Genomic DNA, 14844 nt, shown 5'->3' on the forward strand with positions numbered 1-14844 from the left:
TTATTATTTTTCACCTTTATTTAACCAGGTAGGCCAGTTGAGAACAAGTTCTCATTTACAACTGTGACCTGGCCAAGATATAGCAAAGCAGTGCGACAAAAAACAACAACACAGAGTTACACATAAACAAATGTACAGTCAATAACACAATAGAAAAATCTATGTACAGTCTGTGCAAATGTGGAGGAGTAGGGAGGTAAGACAATAAATAGTCCATAGAGGCAAAATAATTACAATTTAGCATTAACACTGGAGTGATAGTTGTGCAGATGATGGTGTGCAAGTAGAGATACTGGGGTGCAAAAGAGCATAAACAAATTTTGATTTGTTTATTACTATTTTTGGTTACTACATAATTACAAATGTGTTATTTAATAGTGTTGATGTCTTCACTATTATTCTACAATGTAAAAAACAGTAAAAATAAAGAAAAACCCTTGAATGACAAGGAGTGTACAAACCATTGACTGGTACTGTATGTATATGTACAGTGCCTGTCACGGCTGTCTGAAGAATGGGACCAAAGCGCAGCGTATGTATCGTTCCACATTTTATTAAAACTGTGAAACTATGCAAGACATACAAATAAACTAATAAACAAAACAACAAACCGTGACGAAGAGGTGCAACATACACTTACTCAAAATAATCTCGAACAAAACCTAGTGGGAAAAACAACAACTTAAATATGATCCCCAATTAGAGACAACGATGACCAGCGGCCTCTAATTGGAGATCATCCCCCCCAAAAAACATAGAAATACATAAACTAGAACCCCACATAGAAATACATAAACTAGACAAAAACCCCAACATAGAAAAAAGAAACTACAACCAACATAGAAATAAATAAACTAGACAAAACCCCCTGTCACGCCCTGACCTACTCTACTATAGAAAATAAAAGCTTTCTGTGGTCAGGACGTGACAGTGCCTTTGGAAAGTATTCAGACCCCTTGACCTTTTCCACAATTTGTTAACCTGTTAGGGACAGACGTTCCGCTAGTGGAATGCCTCACCAATATCCAATGGTAGAGCGTGGCGCGAAATACAAATACCTAAAAAATGCAATAACTTACATTTCTCAAACATATGACTATTTTACACCATTTTAAAGACAAGACTCTCGTTAATCTAACCACATTGTCCGATTTCAAAAAGGCCTTACAGCGAAAGCAAAACATTAGATTATGTCAGGAGAGTACCCTGCCAAAAATAATCACACAGCCATTTTCAAAGCAAGCATATATGTCACAAAAACCAAAACCACAGCTAAATGCAGCACTAACCTTTGATGATCTTCATCAGATGACACTCCTAGGACATTATGTTATACAATACATGCATGTTTTGTTCAATCAAGTTCATATTTATATCAAAAACCAGCTTTTTACATTAGCATGTGATGTTCAGAACTAGCATACCCACCGCAAACTTCCGGTGAATTTACTAAATTACTCACAATAAACGATGACAAAAAACATAACAATTATTTTAACAATTATAGATACAGAAGTCCTTTATGCAATCGCGGTGTAAGATTTTAAAATAGCTTTTCAGCGAAAGCACATTTTGCAATAATCTGAGTACATAGCCCGGCCATCACGGCTAGCTAATTTGACACCCACCAAGTTTGGCCCTCACCAAACTCAGATTTACTATAAGAAAAATTGGATTACCTTTGCTGTTCTTCGTCAGAATGCACTCCCAGGACTTCTACTTCAACAACAAATGTTGTTTTGGTTCCAAATAATCCATAGTTATATTCAAATACCTCCGTTTTGTTCGTGCGTTCAGGTCACAATCCGAAGGGTGACACGCGAGCGCATTTCATGACAAAAAAATCTAAATATTCCATTACCGTACTTAGAAGCATGTCAAACGCTGTTTAAAATCAATTTTTATGCTATTTTTCTCGTAAAATAGCGATAGTATTCCAACCGGCAACGTTGTATTCATTCAAAGGCTGAAAGAAAAAATTGAGTCGTCTCGTGGATGCGCATCTCCAGTGTCACTGTTCCCTGCCTGACCACTCACAAAAACTCCTGCTGTTTTTCACCCAGAGACTGCAGACACCCCATTACACTTTCTGGCGCCTTCTGAGAGCCAATGGAAGCCTTATAAAATGTCACGTTACAGCACAGATGCTGTATTTTTGATAGAGATGCCACAGAAGGAGAACAAATTGTCAGACAGGGCACTTCCTGTATGGAATCTTCTCAGGTTTTGGCCTGCCATATGAGTTCTGTTATACTCACAGACACCATTCAAACAGTTTTAGAAACTTTAGAGTGTTTTCTATCCAAATCTACTAATTGTATGCATATTCTAGTTACTGGGCAGGAGTAGTAACCAGAATAAATCGGGTACGTTTTTTGTCCGGCCGTGAAAATACTGCCCCCTATCCCAAACAGTTTTTAAGTTACAGACTTATCCTAAAATGTATTTATTTTTCATTATAATAATACACAGCAAAAACAGTTTTTTTTGTAAATGTATACATAAAACCCCACAGAAATGCCTTTACTTAAGTATTCAGACCCTTTGCTATGAGACTCGAAATTGAGCTCAGTTGAATCCTGTTCTCATTGATCATCCTTTAGATGTTTCTACAACTTGATTGGCATCCGTCTGTGGTAAATTCAATTGATTGGACATGATTTAGAAAGACACACACATGTCTATTTAAGGTCCCACAGATGAGAGTGCATGCTAGAGCAAAAACCAAGCCAATAATCAAAGGAATTGTCCGTAAAGCTCCGAGGCAGGATTGTGTCGAGGCACAGATTTAGGGAAGGGTTTGCATTGAAGGTCCCAAAGAACACAGTGGCCGCCATCATTCTTAAATGTAAGAAGTTTCGAACCACCAGGACTCTTCCTAGAGCTGGCCGCCCGGCCAAACTAAGCAATCGGGGGAGAAGGGCCTTGGTAAGGGTGGTTACCAAGAACCTGATGGTCACTCTGACAGAGCTCTAGAGTTCCTCTGTGGAGATGCCAGCCAAGACAACGCAGGAGTAGCTTCGGGACAAGTCTCTGAAAGTCCTTGAATGGCCCAGCCAGATTCCGGACTTGAACCCGAGCAAACATCTCTGGAGAGACCTGAAAATAGCTGTGCTGCATCGCTCCCCATCCAACCAGACAGAGCTAGAGAGGATCTGCAGAGAAGAATGGGAGAAACTCTCCAGATACAGGTGTGCCGAGATTGTAGCATCATACCCACGAAGACTTGAAACTCTAATCGCTGGCAAAGGTGCTTCAACAATGTACTGAGTGAAAGGTCTGAATACTTATGTAAATGTGATATTTCAGTTTTTTTTATACATTTGCAAATATGTTATAAAAACCTGCTTTCGGTTTGTCGTTATGGGGTATTGTGTGTAGATTGATGAGGGGGTAAAAAAAACGATTTTATACATTTTAGGATAAGGCTGTAATGTAAAGAAACGTGTAAAAAGTCTAGGGTTCTGAATACTTTCTGAATGCACTGTATACATAGAAACACTCCAGGTTACTATAAATTGCATGTATTGGATCAGAGAATTTAATTGGTTTATGCTTATTTTATTATCTTAATTCCATTGCAGTTAATATGGGTTAAAGTTAGTGACCTTTTAATTGTGTTCCTTGGATTATATTTTAGATATTTAATTTTCTCTATTCATCCACCTCACCTGTGGACAATCATCATTAAATAATATGGTAGTAAATCCTAACAACAAGTTAAGTGGAATAAAATATGAAGTTTGCAAGCAGGCACAGTATACTTGGGGTTTTCTGTTCACACCAGTTATGCACTGCTTACAAAAGTGTCAAAGTATGTCTGTCACCCTGACAAACAAGCACATTGTGTTGTCTACAAGCCTGTCTTTCATTTGTCGAGTATCACCACATTATGATCCGTTCACGTGATTTCACTCAGTATTTATGGTAGTGCTCCCGTGAGACTTCTGCTAAATGTCACTCGTCTTGTGCAGCCTGAAGATAAATGGATCCTGTGATTACTATAGTTCTGGTGGTGGCAGCAGCAGCAGCAGCACAAGGTGAGAAATGATATTACACAGAACAGAGGACTAGCTAAGACTTAATAAGACACAAACAATGATCCTAATAGTTGGAAATGTTCTGCTAATCCAATTTACATTTATTAGATAATATAGTTACCAAATGTACACGAAATAATAATAATAATCAGTCCATATATATAAGAGTGGGTCCACTAATAACAACTGTTAGATAAATAATCAAGAACTGAGATACATACATACACTTACACACTTGTTACGAAACCGATTAATAACTAGCCTGCTATTATTGGTGTATTCGCTAAGTCTAGGGTCTTTGAAAATATATATCATAATTGATCAAGCCTACAAGCAATACAAAACTCTATTATTATGGTGGGAGATTAAAATACAATTTAAAATACCTCAATGGACCGTAAAGGAAATCACACTACAAACTATCACCCTCATGCATTTAAGGAAATCACAAATATCATGGATTTATTGGAATGAGTGGATATATGGAGGCTTACATATCCTGACCTAGTGAGATATACATAGCGGAGGCTCAATCAAGCTAGTCATCTTGACTACTTTCTTATGTAATTCTCGTTGTCACAAAAAGTTTAAAAAGTGTTGATAGGGGATAGAATGCAGTCGGACCATCAAATAATTGGCATACACATTACTCTTACAGAATTTCCACGTGGGCGAGAATATTGGAAATGTAATCAAAGCCTATTTGATAACTTGTTTTTAACTAGGACAGAAGAATGAAGAACTGGCGTCTTCTGACATAACATACTGTAGGTACAGCAGATCCCCTTATTGTATGGGACACTTTTAAATGTGCCTTTAGAGGGCATGCAATTCAATACTCATCTTTAAAACAAAAGCAATTAAGGTCAAAAGAGTTCATATTAACAAAGTAAACAGAAGTACAAATTGTACAGATATATAGCAATAAAAACTGTACCATAGAGGCACAGAATACGTTAGAGGAAATACTAAAAGAAATGGAGGAACCTATTCAAGAAAGATCAAGAGTAATATATTATTAAAATATATTGGGAAAAATACACCAAATTATTTTTGATCTTCAACGTAGAATTACTAACAAAAATATTTTGCAGATACCTGTTACAAATGACAGTCACCCATCAATATTTTGAAGGAGGAAGCAAAGTACTTTAAGTACTGTCTCACATGTTTTCATTTCAGTCTCCTCCATTTCCACTAACTGAACTTAATTGTATGGATTGATTTTTTTATTTATTAATAATGTCAAATTAACAGCTGTACAGAAAGACTAATGCGAAGGCCAAATTGGAGAGCAGGAACTTCTTGATGCAATTAAAGCCTTTAAGACTGGGAAAACTCCAGGGCTGGATGGAATACCAGTTGAGGTATACTAATTCGTTTTTGATGTACTCAGAGGACCGTTACTGTATGTTTTAACCACTCCTATAAAAATGGTAGATTATCAGATACTCAACAAGGTCTGATTTAATTATTACTGAAACAGGACCCAAATGGTAAATATAAAGATCAAGTCAATAAAAAAATTGGAGGACCCTTACTCTTCAGTGTTGTGATGCAAAAATTATATTAAAATCTTCCCTGTGGCTCAGTTGGTAGAGCATGGTGTTTGCAATGCCAGCATGGTGTGTGCAACGCCAGGGTTGTGGGTTTGATTCCCACGGGGGGCCAGTACAAAAAGAAAAAAAAAATGTATGAAACTAGATGTATGCATTCACTACTGTAAGTTGCTTTGGATAAGAGTGTCTGCTAAATGACAAAAAAATTAATAGTGCATAGAATTAAAAAGGGTCTGTCGGATATTATTAATTCTAGTCACACAGGTTTTTAACTTCTATGGGCTAGGTGGGACGTAGCGTCCCACCTGCAGGACACAGCCAGTGAAATATCAGGGCGGAAAATTCAAAAACAACAAAATGTCATAATTCAACTTTCTCAAACATACAATTATTTTAAACCATTTTAAAGATAGACTTCTCATTAATCTAACCACATTGTCCAATTTCAAAAAGGCTTTACAGCGAAAGCAAAAACATTGGATTATGTTAGGAGAGTACATAGACAAAAATAATCACACTGCCATTTTCCAAGCAAGGACATGTGTCAATAAAACCCAAAACACAGCTAAATGAAGCACTAACCTTTGACGATCTTCATCAGATGACACTCATAGGATATTATGTTACACAATACATGTATGTTTTGTTCAATAAAGTTCATACTTATATCCAAAAACAGCATTTCCCACCAAAAGGTCCGGTGAATGTGCACATCAATTTACAAAAATAGTCATCATAAACGTTGACAAAATATATAACAATTATTTTAAGAATTATTGATAGACTACCCCTGGATGCAACCGCTGTCAGATTTTAAAATAGCTTTACGGAGAAAGCACATTTTTCAATATTCTGAGTATATAGCTCAGCCATCACGGTGAGCTATTCAGACACCCGCCAAGTTCGGGGCAACCTAAACTCAGAATTAGCATTAGAAATATTCTCTTACTTTTGCTGATCTTCATCAGAATGCACTCCCAGGACTGCTACTTCCACAATAAATTTTGTTTTTGTTCGAAATAATCCATATTTATGTACAAATACCTCCGTTTTGTTCGTGCATACAGATCACTTATCCAAAGGCATAACGCGCGAGTGCGGAACGAGAGATGAAAAGTCAAAATGTTCCATTACCGTACTTAGAAGCATATCAAACGCTGTTTAAAATCAATCTTTATGGTATTTTTTATGTAAAATTGCGATAATATTCCAACCGGACAATAGCATATTCATTCAAGAAGAAAAAGAAGGAACGGCGTGCTCGCGTGACTTCGCATATCGAATCCCTTTGTTGCCAGGCAGACCACTCAGTAACTGAGCTCCTATTATCTGCCCAGTGACAGGAAAATGCTCAAACCACTTTCTGAAGGCTTTAGACAGCCAATGGAAGCCTTAGGAAGTGCACCGTCACCCCACAGACACTGTAGCTTTGATAGAGAATCAAAAGAAGAACTACAATTCTCAGACTTTTCACTTCCTGCTTTGATTTTTCTAAGGTTTTTGCCTGCCATATGAGTTATGTTATACTCACAGACACAATTCAAACAGTTTTAGAAACGTCAGAGTGTTTTCTATCCAAATCTACTAATAATATGCATATTCTAGTTCTGGGTAAGAGTAGTTACCTGTTTAAATTGGGTACGTTTTTCATCCGTCCGTGAAAATACTGCCCCCTAGCCCAGACAGGTTTTAACATGGACGATACATTGGTTATAATATTAGACAAGTACTGGAAACGATAGGACACTATGAACAATCTGGGAAACAAGGCTCAATATTCACAGCTGACTTTGAAAAGGCTTTTGATAAAGTACAACTGCAATTTATATATAAAAGCCTGGAAAAATTCAATTTTTGAGAATCTCTTATACAATGGGTTAAAGTTATGTATAGTGTTAAAGAGTAAATAATGACCAGTTCTCTGAAAGTATTCGACTGTCACGAGGACTAAAACAAGGCTGTCCACTATTGGCATATCTATTTATTATGGCAATCGAAATGTTTGTTATTAAAATCAGATCCAACAATAATATCAAGGGGCTAGAAATCCAGGGTTTGAAAACCGAGGTATCAATTGTACACTAATGATTCATGTTTTCTTTTAAATCTACAATCTGGATCCCTCCACAGCCTCATAGAGGATCTAGATACTTTTTCTAACCTCTCTGGATTACAACCAAACCAAACTATACTACCTAGTGAATCAACTTTTTTTTTAAATATTACATTACCATATAGTTCTGATGGTGACGTGGACATACACGGTATTCATCTCCCGAAAAAAAGAAATGATCTCACTACAATGCGTTACTTGGAGATTAATCCACATGATACGGGCCTGGTAAGAAAATACAGATTTACCCAATTCTGTGGATACACGTGGAGACTCCATCATTAACCAACCCTGTGATCTACTGTTGTAATTCCAGATTCTATATTTCAACAATGATGTTAAGTAAATTTGTAGTTTACTGAGTAAGGCTTAATAATGAATAATGAAGTGACCTACGTGTTTTTAGCGAGGTCCAACCAACTTTATGATAAAGGATACAGTGGTGTCAAAACTGTCAGATGTTATAAAACAAAGTGTTCTGTGATAAATTGTTTCCAAGGGCTTCAAAACACTGGTAGCTGCATTCATGTATTTAATATATAACAGGAATAAACGTAGACTGAATTATCTTTTCCTATGGAAGAAGCCCAACTTAATTCTTAAATTCTTGACTAACTCGTCAACATGCTTTTTAAAGATAGCTTTTCGTCAATCCAGAAAATAAATACCTGGCTCTTTGTGGAAAAATCACCCTGATTAACTCTTTAGTCATATCTCAGTTGACCTATTTGTTTATGGCCCTGTCTACACATTGCAATATCTTTTTTTAGTTATATAAGCAAAATAGATTCAACTTTATTTGAAACGGCAAGCCAGACAAAATAAAACGGGCCTGTTCATATAATGAATATCAATTCGGACTGCAGAAATTATTACATATTCAAGCATTAGCCCTTTCACTATAGGCTTTAGTCATACAAAAGTTATACTTAAATCCGAACTGCTTCTCTAGCAGATTAGTATAAATGTCTCCCATGTTCAAGAATGGCCTGTTGCTGTCCCCTATGGGAATGGAGTGTGGAAGTGTATGCTGTATAGTGTTTGTCTATGTCCCTACACTAACATTGTCTCCATATCATAACATACTGACCTAAGATCATTGCTCCACAGTTAATGCCATGGCCTGTAATCTCTCTCACAAGAATGGAACTCATCGATGCTATGGGGCTTTGGGAGAATCTTTGTCCTTACAGCTGGCTGCAGACAGCAGTAATGAAGAAATAACATTGAAAAAAGATCTTACTCGTATTCTGCACTTCAAAACTGAAGACTGGAGATTTAAATTGCATCAGGATTATGTGAATCGTTCTGAGTTCTTTAACAATGGAACATTCAGACTGGACAGAGTTATAGAAGATGACAGTGGAGAATACCAATTGGAAATATATAATTCAAAGGGAATACTGTTGCGCAAAGTCAACATGCTACTTGAGATACAAGGTACAGAACTGTTTTATTTCTTTGTTTGGCCAAAATACTTCATGAATCCTTTTCTTGGTGAGGGGTATTTCAGAAAGGTCACCAGAATGTCAGTATTTCAATAGGTTTGTACTGTAGGACTTGGCAGCAGAGAGAGTATATTGTTAAATCATACTTTAGATATAATGTTTTATGAATGGCCAGAATCTGACCAGGAGTGTAGCCTATGTCCACTACCAGAGCAGTGTCATCATACTGAAGAGTGATGTGACAGGAACCCTGACCTGTATGGTTCAGAATAAAGTTAGCACCAGCAACTCTACTATTCATTTACTGGCGTGCCAAGGTAATGTCAGGACAGTTTCCTTCCCACATTGTAAGAATTCAAATAAATTTGACTTGCCCGATAAGATCATTTTATTGGTTACTGTTGACACTGTTGATTACTCCTACTCTCAGAATTCTGTTTGTCTCTTCCCAGTTTTCTCCTCCCAGTTTCGTTTTGTAATTGTGACAGTAGCTATAGCTCTAGCTGTTGGAACTCTTGCCCTACTTCGTGCAGTGTTTGTTGGCGTAAACCGTCTCTGTGGGAAACTGAGATTTGGACATACTACTTCAGGTAAAATTATTTAATGTTTTTTTCATTGCCAGAATCAGCACCTGCTGTTTTATTGGTCTTCTAACCAGTCTTTCCCCAGGTTGCTCTAATGAGGAAGGTGCTGCTGTTGTATACACTGAAGTATTCAATAAAAGAAAGAGAGAAGTCAACCAGAAAGCTACAGAGATGGTGGAGTATGGAGAGATCAAAATGGCTGCCAGTCTAAATGAGGAAGAAAGCCCCAAGAATCAGAGGGACATGGAAATGACAACCAACCAGACATATGACACATCTTTTCTGACAACTTTCGTCAGGACTTAGTAGAAACCAAAAATGTGGGAGTGTATTACTCCCTTGTATATGTTTGTGTTGTCATTTGAGTCTATGGTAATGTGTATTGTTTCAAATCTTGAACGTTTAACCTTTTCAACCATACCTCTAAACCAAATGGAGGGACGTCGGTCTGAAACAAAGGATGACTGTTAAATATCTTAATTTTATGATTGTGTGATGTTTTCAGTGTTTGGGATCTTTTGTAATATTGTGTGTTTGCCATCCATTCTCCTTCATTTGCTGCTGACCTGGGTGTGTACTTTATCTGGCAATGTCAGAGTGTTAAATGCTAAATGTAAGAGAGAAACATTGATGAACATGACAGCTTATCTTCCTTGCAATATCATACTTTTTAAACTTGAAAAGCTATTTTACAAGGATGACATCTTATCAGATGTAAATATAATTTAATAAATACATTTGTTTGATAAATAATCTACCTCAGTTTCTCTTTGAGTAACAGCATACACAAAACTGCATGAAAAGTATTCCCACATGCAACAAGTAAACAGCAGAGGGTTATGCATTGAAACAGAAACACACACACATGAGTATGTACTGTAAATATCCCCAGCATTCATGCCTCACCAGAATACTCATCTTCCTTTAGATGAGTTTACTCAGGTTACAGTAAAGTTAGTAGCAGAAGAGCTTCTTTCAGGAAAGAGGAAAGAGGCATCATGACCTCTGTTCAGACCTGATGCATTCTCAAAACCTCTGTATTGCTTACTCATACGATTGAGGCCCAGTTTAATTGCTTAGATACCTGTCCGCAAATAGAAAACATCTCAGTTGTAACCAAACTATCAAGATGTGTTTTTCAGTAGTCAGTCTTTGCAGTGCATGTTCTCAGCAGAAAGAGCTGTGGTAAGGTGGCTATTGGGGAGTCTGTTCTGAAAACAGTTTGATGTGTTTCATCAGAATAAGGGAAGTTAAACTAGGCCCAGAGTGTAAAATGCATTTCCTGTCCAGCAGGTAATTATTATTATTATTATTAACAATATTGCTTCGGTGAAGTTCAGTCCTAAACTTTGCACCTGCATAAGAATATATTAAATATCTGTCAACGTTATATAGCAAAAGATAACGTATCATATAAATAACAGATACATTTTTAAATATTATAGTGAAGGGCATACAGTAGGCTAGTGTCAGCACCAACCAAGTCAAGGTCTGTGCTCTGCCAGGAAGCCTTGATAAGCACATCAGGTTCAGGCAATTAAGGTCGTCATCAGTGAATGTCCCAGCCATGAGGCCTTTCGTTGCTCACAAGTGTCAAAGCTGTGTTGACAGTAGTAGCAGCAGGAACTGTCAGGGCGAGGTAGCTACCAGGGAAGGAAATGATGACAGTGCTTGAATCTGAAAGTGTGGCAAGTGAAGTGTGTGACAGTGGATGGAAAATAGTGAAATCAAAGAATGGAACAAAACGAGCAAAAGTTGTAGTAGAAGACAAGGTCCGGTCCAAAAATGCATTTCTTATTGGACTGCGTTTTTTTGGACAAGTGGATACATTTGGTAAATCCATTTGTAATATCAAGGACTGTGAAGAAAGCAGTGGGGAAGGTGGATTCAATCAAGGTGATTAAAAGGGCCGTGTTTTGGTTAATTGTGTTGATAACGAACAGAAGAAGCTGCACTGGTTCTGGAAAAATTGTCCACATCAGAAGTAACATGTATTGATCTTCAGACCAGGGCGCCTGCCAAATAAGTTATAGCTAGAGTCTCGTTGGATATAGATCACAAAATCACAGAAGTGGTCAGTGCACATCGCCTGACTCATATGGTAAATGGAAGGAGGGAGAAAAGCCTATAGATATTTTTGTTATTTGAGGAGACTCTACCTGTATATGTGAAGCTTGGATATGTGAGGTTTGCGGTGAGGGCATTTGTGTCCAAACCATTATAGTGTGGAAATTGTAAAGGATATGGTCACGTGCCAAATGTTTGCAGACGGGGGAAGTATGATATTGAAGAATCTGTTACTGGAAAATGTTGCACATGTGGTGGGGATCATACTCTGGACTTCCTTGAGTGCCCTATTAGGTTGAAGGAAGTCGAGGTATCAAGGATCAGGGCAGCTCAGAGGATCTCTTATGAGGAGGTGGTGAAGAGAGTCGAAGGGGCAAGGGGCAATAGTGTTGAAGACATTGCGGTGGATGCATTGCAACCAGTTGCTAGTGTTTAAAGTCAATCAGGTGATCAAATCAAATCAGAGTTTATCGGTTGCATACACATGGTTAGCAGATGTTAATGGAAGTGTAGCGAAATGCTTGTTCTTCTAGTTCCGACCGCGCAGTAATATCTAACAAGTAATCTAACAATTTCACAACAACTACTTTACACACACCAGTGTAAAGGAATGATTAGGAATATGTACATATAAATATATAGATGACCGAGGGCCTAACGGCATAGGCAAGATGCAGTAGATGGTATAGGGTAAGGTATATACATATGAGATGAGTAATGTATGGTATGTAAACACTATATAAAGTCGCATTGTTTATGTGACTACTGACACATTTATTACATCCATTTATTAATTATTAAAGTGGCTAGAGATTGAGTCTGTATGTTGGCAGAAGCCACTCAATGTAAGTGATGGTTGTTCAACAGTCTGATGGCCTGGAGATAGAAGCTGTTTTTCAGTCTCTCGGTCCCAGCTTTGATGTACCTGTACTGACCTCGACTTCTGGATGATAGCGGGGTGAACAGGCAGTGGCTTGGGTGGTTATTGTACTTAATGATCTTTTTGGCCTTCCTGTGACATCAGGTGGTGTAGGTGTCCTGGAGGGAAGGTAGTTTGCCCCCGGTGATGCGTTGTGCACACCTCACTACCCTCTGGAGAGCCTTACGGTTGTGGGCGGAGCAGTTGCCATACCAGGCGGTGATACAGCCTGACAGGATGCTCTCGATTGTGCATCTGTAAAAGTTTGTGAGTGTTTTTGGTGACAAGCCAAATTTCTTCAGCTTCCTGAGGTTGAAGAGGCGCTGTTATGCCTTCTTCACCACACTGTCTGTGTGGGTGGACCAATTCAGTTTGTCTGTGATGTGTATGCCGAGGAACTTAAAACGTTCCACCTTCTCCACTACTGTCCCGTCGATGTGGATAGGGAGGTGCTCCCTCTGCTGTTTCCTGAAGTCCACGCTCATCTCCTCTGTTTTGTTGACGTTGAGTGTGAGGTTATTTGCCTGAAACCACAGTCCGAGGGCCCTCATCTCCTCCCTGTAGGGCATCTTGTTGTTGTTGGTAATCAAGCCTACTACTGCAGTGTCGTCTGCGAACTTGATGATTGAGTTGGGGGCGTGCATGGCCACGCAGTCATGGGTGAACAGGGAGTACAGGAGAGGGCTGAGAACGAACCTTTGTGGGGCCCCAGTGTTGAGGATCAACGGGGTGGAGATGTTGTTTCCTACCCTCACCACCTGGGGGTTGCCCATCAGAAAGTCCAGGACCCAGTTGCACAGGGCGGGGTCAAGACCCAGGGTCTCGAGCTTAATGACAAGTTTGGAGGGTACTATGGTGTTAAATGCTGAGCTGTCTTATATAGGTATTCCTCTTGTCCAGATGGTTTAGGGCGGTGTGCAGTGTGGTTGCGATTGCGTCGTCTGTGAACCTATTGGGGCGGTAAGCAAATTGGAGTGGGTCTAGGGTCTCAAGTAGGGTGGAGGTGATATGATCCTTGACTAGTCTCTCAAAGCACTTCATGATGACTGAAGTGAGTGCTACGGGGTGATAGTCGTTTAGCTCAGTTACCTTAGCTTTCCTGGGAACAGGAACAATGGTGGCCCTCCTGAAGCATGTGGGAACAGCAGACTGGGATAGGGATTGATTGAATATGTCCGTAAACACACCAGCCAGCTGGTCTTCGCATGCTCTGAGGATGTGGCTAGGAATGCTGTCTGGGTCGGCAGCCTTGCGAGGGTTAACACGTTTAAATGTTTTACTCACGTTGGCTGCGGTGAAGGAGAGCCCGCATGTTTTGGTAGCGGGCCATGTCAGCGGCAATGTATTGTCCTCAAAGCGAGCAAAGAAGTTGTTTCGTTTGTCTGGGAGCAGGACATCCGTGTCCACGACGGGGCTGGTTTTCTTTTTGTTGTCCGTGATTGACTGTAGACTCTGCCACATACGTCTCGTGTCTGAGCCATTGAATTGTGACTCTACTTTGTCTCTATGCGGACGCTTAGCTTATTTGATTGCCTTGCGGAGGGAATAGCTACACTTTTTGTATTCTGTCATGTTTCCAGTCGCATTGCCATGATTAAAAACAGTGGTTCGCGTTTTCAGTTTTGCGCGAATGCTGCCATCAATCCACGGTTTCTGGTTGGGGAAGGATTTAATGGTCACCGTGGGTACCACATCACTGATGCACTTGCTAATAAACTCGCTCACCGAATCAGCATATACATCAATGTTATTGCCCGATGCTATCCGGAACAAATCCCAGTCCACGTGATCGAAGCAATCGTGAAGCGTCGGACCAGCGTTGAACAGACCTGAGCACGGGCGTTTCCTGTCTTAGTTTTTTTTATAGGCTGGGACAAACAAAATGGAGTCATGGTTAAATTTGCTGAAAGGAGGGCGAGTGAGGACTTTGTATGCATTGCAGAAATTAGAGTAGCAATGATCCAGGGTATTGCCAGCCCGGGTAGCGCATTCGATATGCTGATAAAATTTAGGGAGCCTTGTTATCAGGTTAGCCTTGTTAAAATCCCTAGCTACAATAAATGCAGCCTAAGGATATGTGGTTTCCAGTTTACATAGAGTCCAAGGAAGTTCTT

The 14844-nt window shown here is 39.2% G+C and overlaps 2 protein-coding genes across 4 annotated transcripts in view; both read left to right on the plus strand.

The window, feature by feature from the left end:
• LOC115204507 (T-cell surface antigen CD2) overlaps positions 1–14844 on the plus strand; it is a 51949-nt gene that overhangs the window by 23671 nt on the left and 13434 nt on the right. The gene's annotated exons all lie outside the window — the stretch shown is intronic.
• Positions 3964–10501, plus strand: LOC115204511 (uncharacterized). The gene is made up of 4 exons (XM_029770161.1): positions 3964–4040; positions 8823–9152; positions 9613–9750; positions 9830–10501. The coding sequence occupies exons 1-4, from the start codon at positions 3986–3988 to the stop codon at positions 10048–10050; spliced, it is 744 nt and encodes a 247-aa protein (XP_029626021.1). The 5' UTR covers positions 3964–3985; the 3' UTR covers positions 10051–10501.

This window comes from Salmo trutta, chromosome 12 (genome assembly GCF_901001165.1).
Source record: "Salmo trutta chromosome 12, fSalTru1.1, whole genome shotgun sequence".
NCBI lineage: Eukaryota > Metazoa > Chordata > Actinopteri > Salmoniformes > Salmonidae > Salmo > Salmo trutta.

What these genes read in the sequence shown, in the direction of transcription:
- LOC115204511 (XM_029770161.1), top strand. Translation starts at nt 3,986, where the DNA reads ATGGATCCTGTGATTACTATAGTTCTGGTGGTGGCAGCAGCAGCAGCA. An exon ending in AGCAGCAGCAGCAGCACAAG is followed by an intron (nt 4,041 to 8,822) that starts GTGAGAAATGAT and finishes ATTGCTCCACAG; the next exon opens with TTAATGCCATGGCCTGTAAT. An exon ending in CATGCTACTTGAGATACAAG is followed by an intron (nt 9,153 to 9,612) that starts GTACAGAACTGT and finishes GTCTCTTCCCAG; the next exon opens with TTTTCTCCTCCCAGTTTCGT.